General features: G+C 35.8%; 1 protein-coding gene across 1 annotated transcript; it reads right to left on the reverse strand.

Annotated features, from left to right (window-relative positions):
• Positions 1 to 10,008: 10,008 nt before the first annotated feature.
• LOC131600311 (uncharacterized) lies at positions 10,009 to 12,073 on the reverse strand. Its single transcript, XM_058872494.1, has 2 exons — positions 11,477 to 12,073; positions 10,009 to 10,408 (listed from the first exon to the last, which is right to left on the reverse strand). Exons 1-2 carry the CDS (start codon positions 11,709 to 11,711, stop codon positions 10,227 to 10,229), a joined length of 417 nt encoding a protein of 138 aa, XP_058728477.1. The 5' UTR covers positions 11,712 to 12,073; the 3' UTR covers positions 10,009 to 10,226.
• Positions 12,074 to 18,901: the final 6,828 nt, after the last annotated feature.

Consider the following 18,901-nt stretch of genomic DNA (forward strand, 5'->3'; position numbering starts at 1 on the left):
CATTCTTTTTACGCTTTGGAGCACCTTTGCTCTTCACTGCAATTGGATCACCTACAGATGCATTTTGCGTCCCAATTGGTTCGTCTGAACTACAATACTTTCTCTATAGCTTCAGGATGTCATCCATTACATCCCCATAGACACCATTTTTTTTAAACTTCTTTGCAAAAAGCTGTAAAAACAGAACAATAAGCACTAAATCGAGATTGCTCAATCATATTTGATTCCACTCCCCCATCAAAACCCATATTCAGAAACCCAATTTTGGCATCCTTCGTCCAACGCGGCAATACCACAGTATGCGGAATGTGATCCATATGCTCTTCTTTGATGATGTAAAACACGTGTGAGCATGGAATTCCGCGAGAATCAAACAATTTACACGAACACCGCAATGTTTCACCTGAAGGATCATACACAACCTCTCTTTCATATCCATCCTCATAATATTTTGTCAATGTATAAACTCTCAGTTCCCCTTTTATTAATCGCTCCTTTACAATTAATGCACCAACCTTAATTATTTCTTCTTTTATTTCTTTGAAAATCTCTGCTGTATAAGTTTTGGCAGCGTCACTTTCGATCGGACGAAGATGAGTTGTCAACACTGGATCTGAAAACTTCGATTTAAAATCAGCAACAAGTTCATTATTTCTGTAATCCCTCAAAGCTTGTTCAAAATTATGCATAAATTCAAAAATGCACCCTTTCTTCCTTACATAAGACTTGATTATAGCATTGACAGCTTCGCACTGAGACGTAGTTCTTATACGACCAAAAAACTTATCGCGTAGATATGCAGTAGCCCAAAGTGACTTGGTCTCATATGTTTTGGCAACCCAAGCATTTCCTTCAAGTTCATTCTCTTTAACCATCTCCCACCAAAATTCTTCAAATTGTTCAGTTGTAAAATTTGAGTACACTGCCTTTTTAAAAGCATCCAAAAATTGCGACTTCTTTACATTTTCACCTGCATTCTTGTTCAAATACCAAGAACACAACCGATGGGTCGCATCAGGATAAATTTGTTTTATAGCCTCCTTCATAGCACCATCTCCATCTGTTACAACTGCTTCTGGATATTTGTTTTCCATGCAGTCTAAGAAACACTTCAACAACCACTTATACGTCTCTATCGTTTCGTCCAACACCAATGCCGCACCGAATATAACAGTATGTGAGTGGTGGTTGCAACCAGAAAATATAACCAAGGGATAATTGTATTTGTTCTTCCTGTAAGTTGTGTCAAATGCAAGAACATCCCCAAAACATATATAGTCCGATCTACTAGGGTCGTCTGCCCAAAAAAGTGACTTCAATCTTCCGTCACTACTGACACAATATTCTGCATAAAGCATAGGATCCGTAGATGATTTCACTTTGAGATAATTTAGGGCAGCAGCAACATCACCATCCTAAACAACATCACGCATTTTTTTGTCGGAATAATTGTACAAGTCTTTCTTTGTAAAACCAACATCATTATATCCACCCTTTTGGGGAACCATGTACCCCATTATATGACACGTTCGGATACCATATGATCGAAGACTGTCAATCTGAGCTCTATCTGCCTCAGATATATGTCGATATTCGGGGTGTAAATGCACAAACTTTGTCGGGGTTAACTCATGGTTATGAGCCTCTTCAAAAAATGACACAACATATTTCCCATTTTTCTTATTGTAGTGCACACGGAGCCTAGCTTTGCAACTAGTGCGGGTTGTACGTCGGTGTTCTCTTTTCCTATCTGACCTAGCCAAGTGCTTCTTGTCTCTTAATCCATTTTTGTTACATACAAACTGCCTCATCACTACTATTTTGCTACCTTCGGGCCCTCCTCGTTTAACATCGCTTTTCCTAATGGCAAAACCTTTACATCGTCCATACTTATAATAAAATTCACAAGCTTCTTCCATATTGCCAAATTCCATAGCACGAATTTCATCCGAAGTTATGGAATTTAAACTCACCAAACTATCACCTACAAATGCTTGGCTATTTGACAACTCTGTTCCAACCGATTCCTCACAACTATATTCATCAGAATCATAACTATATTCATCACAACTATGTTCATCACACCTATAATCATCATCAGGTGAATCAGTGTGAAGATTGTTCAAATCAACCCCAACAGATTCCCCGTTATTGTCCATTTGAAATCGCCCAATAAATAACATAACATAAGTCAACACGAACCATAAAACCATAATTCCAAACTTGAAATGAAATCATCATAATGAATTCAATCATAAAACCTAATTCCCAAATTACAATTTACAACATTTGAAATAATTAAATATTAATCCTTAATTACCTTAGCCGGCTATCACTACGAATTGGAAGATGAAGCGTGAGCGATCGTATTTGATGATATTGAACTTTCGCTTCTTGAACAGGAAGATGAAGCGTGTGTTTGGTATACCGATAAAAAACGAAAACGCACGGTGCAGAGCTACGAAGGTGGTGATGAAATCCTTGGACCTTGTACGGTGGCGGTGGCGGTGGTGGTAAAAAGCTTTGCAAACGTACGGTGATGGCGGTGAAAAGTTGCTGTTGGTTGGAGAATGAAGATGAATATGAACTCGTTGAAGAAGATGAAGTTTTGTGAAAAATACTAATTCATTAATTTTGAATTGTGAAATATTTCAAAAAAAAAAACAATTGAAATGTTATTAGGGGTTTAGTTTCAAATATATTAGGACTTAATTGCAATATTCAGAAATATAACATTTCATTTAAGTTGATCAAATGTGGCATTTTAAGGTTTGACTTAAATTACCAAGTTGAATCTATGTGGCTTAAAGGACACTTGTGATTGGCTAGAATTGCAACTTTTCCAGTGAAGCTAAAATGGCAACTTCACCATAGAATTGCCCTTGATTGTCAACAAGAGTATTGATTTGCAATTTTAAAGATCACACGTGAGTAATTGGTATGCAATGTTAAATCATTCATTTTTCTTGTAAATCTTAACAAGAGTGTATTATCATGACTAAGAGTGTATTATCAACATCCATCCTTTGCCTTTGCATTCTCTTAAAAAATATTCAAACTTTTGATAATTGTCGCATTGTGCCCACTAAAAAAAACTGTCTACTGCGACGTGATATTCACGTCGCAACGCCAAATCCGTGTCCAATGGTTTGGGTGGTGGTGGCATGTCTTCAAGGTTGTCACCAGGTGTTGAATTTCTGACACCCTCATCATTTCATCCGCCCCATCATCACCCGCTCAACCATTGGTGCTTTTACTGAACGTCACAAGAGTACATACCTTTATTACCCCGTCCACTGCATGACTTTGATTCTGCAGGTTATTGCATTTGTAGGTTAGTTTCCATTGTTAACTAAGACAAAGGTTTGGACAAAACTGTTATTCTTTTCATTCTGATTACACATATAAATACATGATTATTTCCTAAGCTGTCATATTTACATTTACATCTAATTATACTAATTAAGAGAATAAATATTACAAATAAATGTATAATCTCAACAGAATTATTTCTAATAATTTGCTAGTTACTGCCCATGATTCTATTGACATCCCCCCTCAAATTGATGCTGGTAAATCTACAAGCATCAATTTGCCAAGTAGAAAATTGTGTCGCTGACGTGTCAATGTTTTAGTGAAAATGTCCGCTGTTTGAACTGATGTTGAGATATGTGGTAAATTGATGACTCTTCTATCATAGGCTTCCCGAATAGAGTGACAATCAACCTCGATGTGTTTTGTCCGTTTATGGTAAACTGGATTTGCTGCTATCTGAATGGCACTGGTATTGTCAGCGTGTAGCGGAGTTGGTTGTTGTTGAGAGAATCCAAGCTCAGTAAGAAGACCGCGCAACCATATTATTTCAGAACAAGCGGCAGACATTGCGCGATATTCTACTTCGGTGGATGACTTTGAGACTGAATCTTGTTTCTTACATTTCCATGAAATAGGAGCATTTCCTAGGAACATACACCAGCCAGTAGTGGATTTTCTTGTGTCTGGGCATCCTGCCTAATCGGCATCGCTATGTGCTTGGAGTTTGATTGATGAATCAACGGAAAAAAATAAACCACGCTTTGGACTGCCAAGGAGGTATCTAATGATTCGTTGTACCGCTGATAGATGGAAATGTCGTGGAGCTTGCATGAACTTACTAACTGTGTGTACAGCAAAAGAAATATCTGGGCGAGTGATAGTTACATAGATAAGACTTCCTACCAGTTTGCGATATTGAGTGGGATCATCAAGAAGGTCACCTTCATCTCTTTTATATTTAACATTAACTTCCATAGGAGTGTCAACAGGGGCTGCATTTGTGAGTCCAGCTAGCTGGACCAAGTCTTGAATATACTTTTGTTGATTTAGAAAAATACCTTCATGATGATAATGCACCTCTAAACCCAAGAAATAAGTGAGACGGCCTAACTCTTTCATTTGAAAAGTTGAATGCAGCAGGTGTTTGATTCTAGAAATACCATCTTGATCAGAACCGGTGACGACAATGTCATCCACATAGACAAGAAGCACCACGATGCCTTTAGGAGTCCTTTGTAGGAAAAGAGATGGGTCATACTGACTTTGATTGAATTCAAAACCAATTAGTGTCGATCGAAATTTTTCAAACCATACTCTTGGTTCCTGTTTCAATCCATATAAAGATCGTTTCAGTTTGCAAACAATATTAGGTGAAGGTGTAGGCATACCATTAGGAAGCTTGATGTAAACTTCCTCCTGAAGATCACCGTGGAGGAATGCGTTTTTGACATCCATTTGATGTAGTGGCCAAGCTTGTGACATAGCAATAGCAAGAATAGTGCGTACGGTTGTCATATTGGCAACCGGAGCAAACGTCTCATCATAGTCTAGTCCATATTCTTGCTTATTTCCAAGCACAACTAAACGAGCCTTGTATCGATCTATGGATCCATCCGAACGCAGCTTTATGTAGAACACAAACTTGCTGCCTAAAGGCTTAACAGATGAGGGACATGGCACTATATCCGAAGTTTGATTTTCTTTCAGAGCAAGAAGTTCTGTTTCAATAGCTTTATGCCAACAATCATTCTTCATGGCCTGTTTATAAGATAAAGGAATAGGAATAGAAGATAATGATGCTGTCATGCATTTGACATACCTTTCCGGGGGTTTTCTATCGCGTGAGGTGCGTCGTAGAGGAGCTGGTTCTGGTTCTTCTTCTACTGGACCAGCAGCCAAGGAATTTTCTTGAGGGGGCCCATCCGTTGGTTGATTTTGAGCGGAAGTACTACGTCTTTTGTAGGTCAAGAGAGGTTTAGAAGATTGTTGACCTGAATGGGAGTTAGAAAATAGTGGCAAAATAGAAATTGGAGACGAGACGAGATCCTGATGGATGTAAAAAAATATAAATTTTCTTGGAAAATGACATTTCTAGATACACGAATCCTACGAAGGTTAGGATCATAACATAGAAATCCCTTTTGATGAGGAGAATATCCGAGAAAAGCACATTCAACAGATTGTGCAGTAAGCTTGGTGCGTTCTTGTGGAGTAAGATGGACATAACACACACAACCAAAGACTCGAAGAGTGGAGTAATTTGGTGCGTGACCATATAACCGAATGAAAGGGGATTCATTACCTATTGATGGAGATGGCATTTTGTTTATAAGATGGACAGCGGTGGAAAGGGCTTCACACCAAAATCGTGAAGGCACATGAGACTCCAACAAAAGGGTACGAACAACATCGAGCAAATGTCGGTTTTTTCTTTCCGCTACTCCATTCTGTTGTGGAGTTGAGGGGCATGACCTTTGTGATACAATGCCATTGGATTGCAAAAATTCCTGAAATGAGTGTGACATGTATTCTCCTCCATTGTCAGAGCGAAATATTTTTATTTTTGATGAAAATTGGGTCTGAACATAAGCATGAAAAAATTTGAAAGCTGAAAAGACTTCATCTTTTGATCGCAAAAAAAGACCCACGTGAATCGACTATAATCATCAATAAAAGTTACAAAATATTTGTAATTAGCATGAGATATAACTGGTGGCACGCCCCAGACATCACTGTGGATGATATCAAAAACTTGTGTTACATTAGATTCATGTGTTGGAAAAGGCAGAATTTTACTTTTACCAAGCTTGCAAGGAATACAATCAAAATTAACGGAATTAAGAGATGGAATGTGTTTATTTCCAAGAAAACTAGATTTTAACAAGTCATGAAGGACATTTGCGTTTGGATGTCCAAGACGCTTATGCCATATTTGGTAATCAACAATAGCAGAATTACATGAAACTAAAGGCAGAGAAAGACTTGGAGGCAATGAAAACTGAATTGGGAAAAGACGTCCAAATTTAGGCCTCTTCGCAATTATCTTCCCTGATTGTTGGTCCTGCACAAGACAACCAGATTGTGAGAATTGTACTTGACAATCATTCTCGACTAATTGACCGACTGAAATGAGATTACTAGTGAGATCAGGCGAGACAAAAACATTTGTTAGAGATGAAGAAATATCACCAGTGGCTGTGATAGGCAATTGATTTCCATCAGCAGTATGAATCTTGAGAATTCCAAAATAATTTTTGATATTCGTAAGAAATTGGGCATTGTTGGTCATGTGGTTGGAAGCTCCCGAATCAAAATACCAAGAGGAAGAAGGTTTACCTGAGAATCCGAGAGCAGAGAATGCTGAAACGATCATTTGTTGAACCATTTCAGGGGTCACCGTGGAAGTAGTAGTAGTAGAAGCATTTTGTTGAACCGGTGCTGGATTGGCTGAATTGTTTGGAATAGATGAACCAACCGAGGCTGTAAAAGTTGTGACGTGTCTCTTTGGTGGCCTTATTGGACATTCCTTAAGAATATGTCCGTCTTTTTTGCAATAGTTGCAGAACTTTTTCGGGCAGTTTGAAGCGTAATGTCCCAATTGCTTGCAACAAAAACATTGAACAACGCTCATGTCATGACTTCTTGATTTTCCCCGTGCTACATATGCCACTGGAACAGTAGATGATTTGTTATCTTCAATGATGGACTGCGTAAGGAGACGTTGTTCTTCACGTAACAGATCATTGAAACATGTATCCAATGATGGTACAGGGTTTCTATGCATGAGACTGGACCGAATGCCTTCAAATTCTAACCTCAATTTCATAAGAAATTGATCTCGTTTAGTAGTTTCATGAACAGATTGTACAGAACTAAGACCTATAGGATTCAAATCTGCATAAACTATATCGGTGTATTCAGCCCACAGATTCATGAATTGAGAGTAAAAATCAGAGATCGAAAGACTATCCTGTTTAAAGACAGCTATGTCGTGTTCAAGCTGGAATCTTCGAGCGGCGTTGTTTTGATTGTAGACTTTCTTCAAATAATTCCACATTGTTGCTGCTGTTTTGTAAGGTCGAAGATTCAGGACAATCTTGGGATCAACAAAACCTAGGACCCAGGACATGACTTGAGCATCTTTGACTATCCATTTGGCATGTGCAACTTTATCTTTGTCTTTGTCAGGGGCTGTAGTGTTGCCATCAACATGACCCCACAAATCTTTTCCAGTGATGAATATCTCGAAATGGAATGCCCAAGCTGAGTAGTTTTTGCCATTGAGGCAAACCAACAGGACTTCGTGCTTTTCGGTAGTCATGGAAATAGGAATTGAACAAGAATAAGGGGATAATTTGGATTCGGAAACAAATAATCGAGAATTGAAAAAGAAGAGAAAAAAAACGAGAATGTGAACAAAAGTGAAACAAATCGTGAAAAAAATAGACTAGGATCGTGAAAAAAAACAGACTAGGTTCTTGGATTTTAACCTAAGCTGATACCATGTTAACTAAGACAAAGGTTTGGACAAAACTGTTATTCTTTTCATTCTGATTACACATATAAATACACGATTATTTCCTAAGCTGTCATATTTACATTTACAGCTAATTATACTAATTAAGAGAATAAATATTACAAATAAATGTACAATCTCAACATAATTATTTCTAATAATTTGCTAATTAGTGCCCATGATTCTGTTGACATCCATGACCTTTACCCCCATACATGGCTGAATATGACTCGGATTCTTGACCATTATATGCCTTTACTTTTGCTTCCACATTCTTCACCTCTTCATTGGGTGCTGCCCTTTATTGTTTTTCTTTATCAGTTTCTACCTGTTTCGTTGGTTCTTGTTGGCTCTCCTCTTGAACTTTAGTTGAACTTCTATTCTATTGTCTCCCAGAAGCTTATAGTCTTACAGATAAACCCCAAGCTCTGGTTAGAAACATATTAGCAAAGCCTTCTCAAGGGAAATACAATTTTCTATTCGGTATTGTAGAGATATTGCATTGGCCTTGTATCTTGTTGTGTGAGTATTTGAGATAGTTATCTATGGGTTTACTATTAATATGCAATATGACAACTTGTAATAGAGCCACATGGCTCTAATTAGTTTTGTTAGAATGCCACAAGCACCGTTAGTCTTAAGTCTTAACTGCCTCAGAATTAGTTAGAAATAGGTGCAGGTTTAGCCCCAATCAAGTGAATGATAATGTCCATATAAACTTTTGTAATCTGAATATATTCTTCTGTTTCGAAAAGATTCAACGAATATATGAAATAACAATTTTACTTTCTCTTGTTTTTCCTCTTCTAACATTTGTTTTGAACCTTTGGATTTTTCCTCCTCCGACGCCCCCGTCATCACCAGATCTGATCCTGCCACGTGAGTCTGATCTCCTGATTGCTATTCAAAAAGGTATACGTCAAACATGAAATCCTTCTTCACATTATATTGTTTTATGTTATCACCGTCTTTCCCTTTTGCATTATACTTGCTTGCCTTTCTTGTCTTCTGTTTCTATTCTTAAACTCCAAGTGAAGCGTTATCTCATCCTGAGTGGAGGCAAGCAATGAATGATAAGATGTGTGCTCTTCAAAGCAGTGGTACCTGGGAACTGGTTCCTCTTTCCCCTAGGAAATCTTTGGTAGGTTGTCGCTCGTTTAATACTTTGAAGGTTGGTCCATATGGTAAGATTGATTGATTCAAAACTTGCTTGGTAGCCAAAGAATACACTTAAAATAGTCTCTAATCGACTATATCATATAATTAATTGTAATATCTCTATACATAATACAATCTCTATAGTACTTTTTAAAACCCAGTTTAATTCAAATACCTCTTAGTCTCTCTCATCTCAATGAGTATCATTTTTCTCAAGTATTTTCATTATTTATAACCTTTGATAGTGTACTAAGATTACTATTAAAATGTTTAATTTTGATAGAAATAGACAAGTTGTTACATAGCAACATGAGCCCGAAGGATTTTTTAATTATGCCTCATGCAAACATGTCTTTGACTTTTGAATTTCAAAATCGGCTTACTTTGTAAATTTGGTCAAATTAGCATGATCTGTTATCAACATTAGAGATTGCAGCTGTGGTCAAAAGTAATAATGAAGTAACTTGTTTGAAGGAAGTGCCATAATATGAAGTATTTTACTTTAATGGTAAGCATTATTTTGAGAGGTTTATTCCTTTAGGTGATTATAATAGCTGATATAAAGTGTAACCATAATTTCATCATGTAGCTTTTAGAAGAGCGTTAAAGTGTACGAATTTAACCACTAGACTATTTTACAAAAAAAATATATATATTTACCAACCCAAAATAAGAGCAGTCCTACTTTGGTTAACATTGGAGCTGAAATCCTTTCTCAACCACCAAAAGTGAGCACACATTTTTTGTTGCTGTTGAACTATCCCAATCGATTATAGACGACTATTATCTGAGTAAAAACAAATAACAGCCGCTGTTGCTGTTGTCTCATATTTGGTTCACCAACCACCCAGTATACAGCTCATATAATAATACTTAATTTATTACTTTGCTGGTCCAAGCAAATAACTTGTAGTTGTACATCACTACATAAATTTTCTTATTAATAATATAACATCAGATAAGATGGTACTTGGATTTTCCCCCCCACATTGCCAGAGATAACAATTAGAAATATTCAAAACAAAATATTTATTCCATCCAAAATTCAAAGGCTCGTCGCCAAATGCATCAGAAATACTTTATTCTTGCCAGAATTCAAAGCTGTTGTCTCTGGCTAGTGCCAACAGAGACAACCTAGAAACAAACACAGCCAAGATGAATCAGAAAAAGTAAATTTCCCAACAATCATATAAAACATTGTAGCAAATGTTTGATCCCCCAATCTCAAGTTGATTCATTAATGGGAAGAAATTTTAAGGTTGAGGTGGAACCAAGACCTCCAACTACCACTTCCCCTGCGTGAAAGTGACGAAGTCTCACTTCCATTATCAGCTGCTTCATTTGTAGTGTGTGGCTTCTTGCATAGCACAAAATTCCGAGCTCCATGTGATCCAATTTTGTCCCATGGACTCAAAGCAGCTGCACCATCAAACCACAATACAAAGAGAGAGGTAGCTTGTTTAGAGAATCAATTCTAAGCATTAAAAATCAAGTATGATGGAGGTAATGGTGATAATACCATAACATTATGCTAAAAAGTTACAAATATAAATTACGTCATTTCATTCCAACTCACTTTTAATCTAAATCAAGAAGATAATTAAAAATCAAAGTTTACAAATACTCTGCATTCATCTTAGTTACAAAGAACCATATCTCCTCTTGGTTTTTTTCTCTCTCTACAGTCTATACACACACAACCTCCCATTTCAAAGAGGGATGGTTCTCAAAAATTCCATATGCAAACCAAAATATGAAAAGTAAGCCGTTACAACTACATAGTTAAGCAAACTCATCCTTTCAAATCTCAACCAATCTAGCAAGTTAAAAGATTTAAAACAATGCAATGTCTATGCAAAAGAAGCTAGGAACTAACTAAAAGTGAGGAATCAAATAGTTTCGAAAAGATAACAACAAATTACAGAATAATTAAAATTACTTAACAAATTCTTTATCAGTAGTAAACAAGTTCAAAAACACCTATTTCATGGGTTTGGAAACTTCTTAAGCACACAAGAAGTGTGCCATGCTTTCTCCACACACAAGAGCCAGGGTTCAAACCCTAGACTCCTTGTTTATGGTACCCGAGTCCGAAACCACTCAACAGCATCAACCAAGTCTTATCCCACTAAATAGGATCGTCTACATGGATCATCAACTTTCATTGTAATGTTCATTACTTCGTAGTTGATCAATGTCATAGACATTCAACACAATTTTATGTTGGCGGTCGAAGGCCTAACACAACCCTCTTCTTTAATCCTGGCTTGGGACCGGCTATGCATAGCAAAGCTAACATAGGTCCAAAGGTAAATTATTTGTGATCAATACTTTCTTAACAACTGAACCTATAATTTCCATCATCTCAAGCTCACTCTATCTATATAGATAAAACTATTGGTCCTATTGTCCATTTACACAAATAACAATAAATTGTGAATTAACAGAACGATACTACATTATGCAATTGAAGAAAAAGAACAATACCTTCAGATCCATGATGAGGACAGTAGAGAAAGAAATCTCTATGATCACTCCCCAAACGCGGTAACCGTTCTTCACGTGCATAAGACTTCAAAGTAGTATCAATAACAGCCTCAACAAGTTCCTCCTCGTTCACAACAAACCGAATCGGGCCAGCACTTCCCAGCACATTGATGCTGATCAACAGCCTCTTGCCGCCATTGGCATTGTGATTCTTCTTATGCTTGCTCAACAACATCGTGTCAATATTAATTACCACACACTACAAATTACAAATCCAAAAAAAACACAAACAACAAACTACACCCTACGAAATTGAGTTGAAATTCGTAAAGAATTTAGAAAGAAAGTGGAAAATGGTTGATTTAGGGTTTTGATGGATCGAGACCGAGGCAGCGATAATGCCAACCTTGCATACAGGAAGCGAAGGGGAAGAGAGCGCTCGCCGTTGTTGACGGTGAAAGGGAGCGCATGAAATCGAATGTGGAAAGGGTTTCTAGCATTCACGAAGATCTGAGAGAAATGTTGGAAAGAAAGAGGTTGGTGAGAAAAGAAGAAGAAGAAAATGGAGTATATATAGTTGAATTGGAGAACGATTCAAATGAGCTGTTGGTTGTTTTTGTTTCTTTATTTTCTGTTTTCATAGCGGGCCCCTGTTGACCCGGAAAAAAAGAGGAGTGATTTCATCTGGAAATTTTACAGGTTAGATTATTTTAATTATTAGGTTTAAAAAATTCTAAAACTTCAAATTTAAGAAAACATAAAAACAATTAAAATTATAATAAAATACTCGAGACCACACGCTCTAAATACGTCGCCACCGAACTTTATTTATTTCAAAAGAAAAGAGAAAATATCGATAAAATTCAAAAATAACGAAGAATAAGATGGTCATCGCAACCAAATTAGTGTCGATGGTCATCGAAACATCTTAAAATGTGAAAAAGGTGTCTTCGGATATGCATATCCGAATGGTATTTTGAGATTTTAAGGGTGTTTTTCGTCCTATACGAGTGCAATAAGAAATTCCCAAAACAAAATTCAATGGGCCATCCCCTTAGGCTCACTTGTGTAACACTCTTCTAAACCCCCGCAAAATATAAATTTAAATTGAGATTAAGCATGAACAAGGATGTCCAAATTCCAAAAGTAATAAATATTAAATTAATTGTCATGCCTTTTTGAGGAAATGAACTCACATTATTCAGTAAACAATGTTCAACACAACGGAAATAATTTTTAAACTAAACCATCAATTCACCAATCAATTAAACATAATCCAAAAACCAAATAAATGAGAGTTTATCAATTAACTCTAAAACAAGTGTTCCCCAGTGTTACAAGACCAGAGCATGACACCGACGCCAAAACTAACGAACTAGCCTACAAGCTATCCTCACCAAGTACAGATGTCGCTACTCCTCAATCTGAAAAATATCAATAGTAAGGGTGTGACATATCACAATTAAACTATATTATAAGTTCTTAATGACAAAACATCATGAGCAGATTATTCACTCAACTGCAACATATTTAGATTTTCAAAATTTTCGTCAACAATTACGAAAATGCAATCAACACATCACTACGGAATAACACTGGAAATCTTCCAATCATGTTATAGCGACACATATAAAAATGCAACGACTCTATGCATGTGGTACCAATTCATCATGAGATTAACCCATTAAACCGATCCAACCAACACCGGGATACAGCCTTGCCGAGCACTAATTCCACACAATGAGAATTAGCCTCCACTGATCCAAATAACACCGGGATTCAGCCACCAAGAATGATTATGAATGCCTGTAACACATATAACATACTCACCATCACACCGATTACGATGAACAAAATCATCACATTATACTCATTGATAGCACACCGAATTCAATATGTTCATGTTCAACACCATTCAACAATCAAATTAAACATATTCACAACAATTACAACATTCGTATCACAGCCATCTTCTCACAACGTCACCACATCTATTACATTTATCAAACACACATTCGATATACAACGTACTATAACAAATTAAAATTGGGATTTCAAAGTAAAATCGAGCCACTGCCCGTTACATCATTTTATTACATAAAATATTTATTTATCTTTACAACGCTCAAAATGGCGCTTAAAACCGAAATACAATTTGAAAGATATGAGTTTTTAAAATAATTTTTCAAAAAGTGTCAGGTGTAACCGGTTACAGCAGGGAGCGTACCTGGTTACGCCTTTACGTAACTCTTATAAATTTTTAATGTTATGTGGTAAGTTATAAATTTTTAATCACTTAATATTACAAACATTATTTTCAAAAAATTATTTATAAAATTTTCACCTTTGAATATCATATCAGTTATATAAAATCATAAGGATAAAAATGTAAATTATTAATAAAACCCCTCCCCTCCCCTCCCCTCATGAACCAAACATATTTGTAACTAAAATTCATTCCCTCCCCTCCCCTCCCCTCGTTTGAACCAAACATACATATAACTAATAAAATTCTCTCCCCTTCCCTCCATTAAAATCCCTCCCCTCCTTCTCGTTTGAACCAAACAGACCCTAATGTAATAGAAACATGAGTCGCCCCCTATATTCTCTCACCATTAATTCAATTAATTATCCTTTATTACTTTTCTATTTACAAACTAAATGTCATCAAAGAGAATTAAAACATGTTATGAAAAATAAAAATAAAATAAAATTACTCTCCATCTCTTACACTGCTAACCACTAGTACTTCTTCACGTCACGCTCTTGTTGATTTCCACTTCTCTTACCTTTGCAAATCAATCTCTCATCAACACTCCAACAAAAATTGCCCAAAATTCCAAGCCTAGCAGCAAACAATCATCACCACAAGTATTCAAAAATCAAAAACACAATCAAAACCCATATTCCCATTAAAACCCTAGAGCCCCATGTTTCACTATTTTAGAGATGATTACTAATTACAAGAGTTAATAATATGAAAGAGGAAAAATGAAACTGAAAAGTAAAGAGGTATCTCAACAATAATTTCAAAGTTTCTAAAAAGCTACCATAATGAGAAAAGGAAAGCACTTGAAGTTTCAAAAGGAAGATCATGTGTTTCTAAGAGTTACTCTAGTAATTGGTGTTGGTTGAGCTTTGAAGTCTCGAAAGCTCGCGTCGTGTTTCATTGGCCCATACCCGATTTTGAAAGGGATATGAGAAGTGGCCTATTGGATTGCTTTACCACCGTCACTTGTTAATCTTCCAAATGTGTTTCAAGTGTCTCGGTTGGGGAGATGCATTCTGAATCCGTCTCATGTGATCCAAGTGGATGATGTGCAGGTGAGAGATAACATGACTGTTGAGGCATCACCCATGCAGATAGAGGATTCGGAAGTGAAGCAGTTGCATGGTAAAGAGATTACCTTGGTGAAGGTAACTTGGGGAGGATCGGCTGGTGGAAACGGGACTTCAGAGCTTTAGAGTTGGATGAGGGAGTCATATCTGAATCTGTTTACTTAACGTAATTGTAGAAGGCAAAAAATCTTTAAATGAGGGAGAGTTGTAACATCCAAATTTAAACTATTCTCTTTTATTTGAATTATTTATAATTATTTTCGTTTTATTTAATTACTATGTGGTGATAATTAAATAAAATTTAGGTGATTGGGGTGTGCGGCCTTATGGTGAGAGCGTGTAGAGTAAATAAAGATTAGTAGAATTATTAGAGATTGTTTTAATAATTAATAGCATTTTATTAGATTTATTTAATTATAATGAGAAAATATAAGGTTTGGGACCAGAGTGGAAATAAATAAAATCAGGGGGAGGAAGAAGTAATGGAGATAGAGGTTGGACCATAATTATAATTAAAATTACCCTAGTATGTATATATATATATATATATATATATATATATATATATATATATATATATATATATATATATATATATATATATATATATATATATATATATATATATATATATATATATATATATATATATATACATACATATAAAGAGGTAATTTAGGTTTAGGGAGTTTTTTTTGGTTATCAGTACGTTAAACCTATCTTGGAGAATTAGGGGCAAGAGGCTAAGAAGAGAGAAAGAGGTTCAGGACTTAGGAGGAAGAAGAGAATCAAAAACTAGAATTTGCATTGCTGCTAGGATAATAACATAAGGGGAGAATTATTTAATTAACAGGTATATGCATGAGGGATAGATTTGAGGAGTCTTTAACCTCCAATAGGGTTTGTATGACTATGTATGTTTTATGATAATTGTATGTGAAGCTGAAATTCGATAATCAATTGGTATTATGATCTGTTTTGCATGTTGAAATTCGTGAGAATTGTTAGGATATGATGTTACGAGGTTTCATGTTGTAGAAATTCTTCATTGTTGACTTTGAAGGTTTTGGAATCATGATAAAAAGTGATGATTAAATGTTTATTTTACTTATAATTGATAAGAATAGGTTGTTTGATGATAACATGTTAGTTTTATGATGATTTATGATTAATTTGAGGACCTAGAAATGAAAAATCGGAGTTCAAAATTGAACTCCACGCAGAAACAAAATTCTGTCTTCTACAAGTCTATGTCGGGTCCATGGCCATGGAAGGTAACCCGCCACGGACCCCACACTCAAATGTAGAGTTGGTCATCATGGTGGTGACATGTGTGGAGTTTTAGAATTTTGATGCTATTGACAGGCATTTTGCTCGTGACGGGTAACCCGTCATGCACCCGAAACATGCGTAAATGGGTCTATTTTCTTGTATTGATGTTCCAAATTATTTTTTTTTTTATTTTTATGGATTGTTAGAGCATTGTTAGACCCCATTAATGCTGAGGTAATGTGAATTACTAGTTATAATCTTTTTAATTGAAAAATTGGTGATTGATGAGAGTTTTGGAGTTTTGTCGAGTATAATTTGCAAGTTGTGATGATGTTGTGATGTTTAAGTATATTGATTGTCATTGCTGTGATGCTGCATGTATGAGATAATAATTTAATTAAGGGAAATTATTGTATGCTTCAGTTGCACTGAGAATATGTTGTGTTGAACGATTATAAGTGGTACAAATCTGGTTGTGATTTGAGATGTGTGACATCCTAATGTGAAAATATCATATATTCTTGATTTATTTCTTTATCTTACCTTGGGAAATTAGGGTGTTACACTTGGTAACAAAATATATACACTTTCAAGCGTACACTGATCACTGCCAGTTGCGTCCCTTGGACGACACAGCCTTCTACTCTAGATGGCTGGCTTGTAATTCACGTATGATGTATCAACATCTTCCTGAGCGCATCATTCGATAATTCAATTACATAAAGTTTGTCCCAGAGACTCATTTGATTCTGCTCCTTCTTCCATGCACACATAGATGTGGATGCCATGTATAATGATTTCATTAATCATTTGGTATCGGATGAGGCACGTGGTACCCTAGCTCCTAACAACTGGAGTACTACATACTAGTACATCTAGTGGCATTTCAGGGTGTTACATTCTTATATGACATCAGATGCTCTGGGAGATCCATCTATGTCAATTCATCAAGAGATACCAAAGGAGGAGGAGACTAGGATATATCACGTTGTTGATGTGTGGCATAGATGTTGTCGTATGTATTCCGAATTTATTCATTTATATATGTTATTTTCATATTAGTTGGTTAGTGTATGGCTTAATTTATAAGAAATTGAATATGATATTACACATATTATGCATCGTCAATTACATAAGTGTATTTATAAAACAAAGTCAAAATTTATTGTCCTGTGTGAATATAAAAATGCATCTCCATATTCTGTCTAGGGTGGATCTAAAGATGCATCTCCTAATCAATTTATCTTAAAATAAATATGGCTCACTTAAGAATACATGGGGTGCATATTGGGGGAATATGGAGATGCATCTCCAAACTAAATTTTGGAGAAAAAAAGATTGAGGCTCGCTTTAGGAAATATTTTGATGTGAAAATAATGCGTCCGAAAATGTACTTCTGAATTCTGAGGGAAATTTTAAGAATTTCTTAAAATATTTTTTCAACTCTTACCGTGATTATATGAAATTGCATGATCCAATGCTAGTCATCAAAAGACATATGCTATCAATTATATGAAATTGCATGATCGAATATGTCACTTACACTTGTAAAACTTTTTTTTAATAAATTTTAATGTAAAAATCATATTTACACTCAAACACATAAAATTAATTCTTAAATCTCTAAAATTAAATTTTTCTCTTTTATAATTTATATTATTATAAGATCGATTGTATTTGAAATTCTTTTTAAGTCCTAAAAAACCCTTATTCCAATACAAAATTTTGTAAGTCTCCAAACTTAATTTTATTGTATTGTGAATAAAAATGATCTTTCTAAAACCCTCTCAATCCACATCTCTCAATTCTTTCCATTCAATTATATCCCCATTTCAAATTCCTCCTCAACTTTCCGCTACAAATTTCCAAATAAAATGTAAGACTAAAAAGCAAGAGAGTAATTAAGATAATCCTATTTCTGATTCTTCTAGATTAATATCTAGTACTAAGGCAGAAAAAAATGTCAAATACAAAAACGAAATAAATGGCAGTTAAAAGGACGCATGTAGAGTTGTTTTTGGCGCTGAAGAACCAAAAACCATTCATAAATCGGTCCATTGGAATCAGATCATTGGATCGGCCGAAACGTCTCTTGATCTGATAATGGATATAATTTTAATCCGTATCCAGAATAAAGAATCAGACCATTTATCCAACGGGTACCCAGTAAGCATTGATATAAATTCTTTAGTTTTTTCATTTCCTCATTCCCCCCCCTCTCTCTCTCTCTCTCTCTCTCTCTCTCTCTCTCTCTCTCTCTCTCTCTCTCTCTCTCTCTCTCTCTCTCTCTCTCTCTCTCTCTCTCTCTCTCTCTCTCTCTCTCTCTCTCTCTCTCTCTCTCTCTCTCTCTCTCTCTCTCTCTCTCTCTCTCTCTTTCTCCCAGAAATCGGTCCATTGGAATCAGATCATTGGATCGGCCGAAACGTCTCTTGATTTGATAATGGATATAATTTTAATCTGTATCCAGAATAAAGAATCAAACCATTTATCCAACGGGTACCCGGTAAGCATTTATATAAATTCTTTAGTTTTTCATTTCCTTTCCCCCCCCCCCCCCCCCCCTCTCTCTCTCTCTCACCACACACACACATACACTTCCGTTCCGCCTCTCTCTTCTAGTATTTCGTCTTTCTCCCAAATTTCGATCAAGCCACAATAGTTTCTTGCATGAGTGTTTGAATCATTTCTGTTAGAGGCTTAGTGTGATTTGTTCAAGCCTACAACAATTGTGTAATGTTTCTAAATTCTTATTTTTTTTTTTTCTTTTTGTTATAATATTGTTTGCATGTTTGAGATGTGGAATAGTTCTTTCCC

The sequence above is a fragment of the Vicia villosa genome, linkage group LG4 (genome assembly GCF_029867415.1).
Source record: "Vicia villosa cultivar HV-30 ecotype Madison, WI linkage group LG4, Vvil1.0, whole genome shotgun sequence".
Lineage (NCBI taxonomy): Eukaryota > Viridiplantae > Streptophyta > Magnoliopsida > Fabales > Fabaceae > Vicia > Vicia villosa.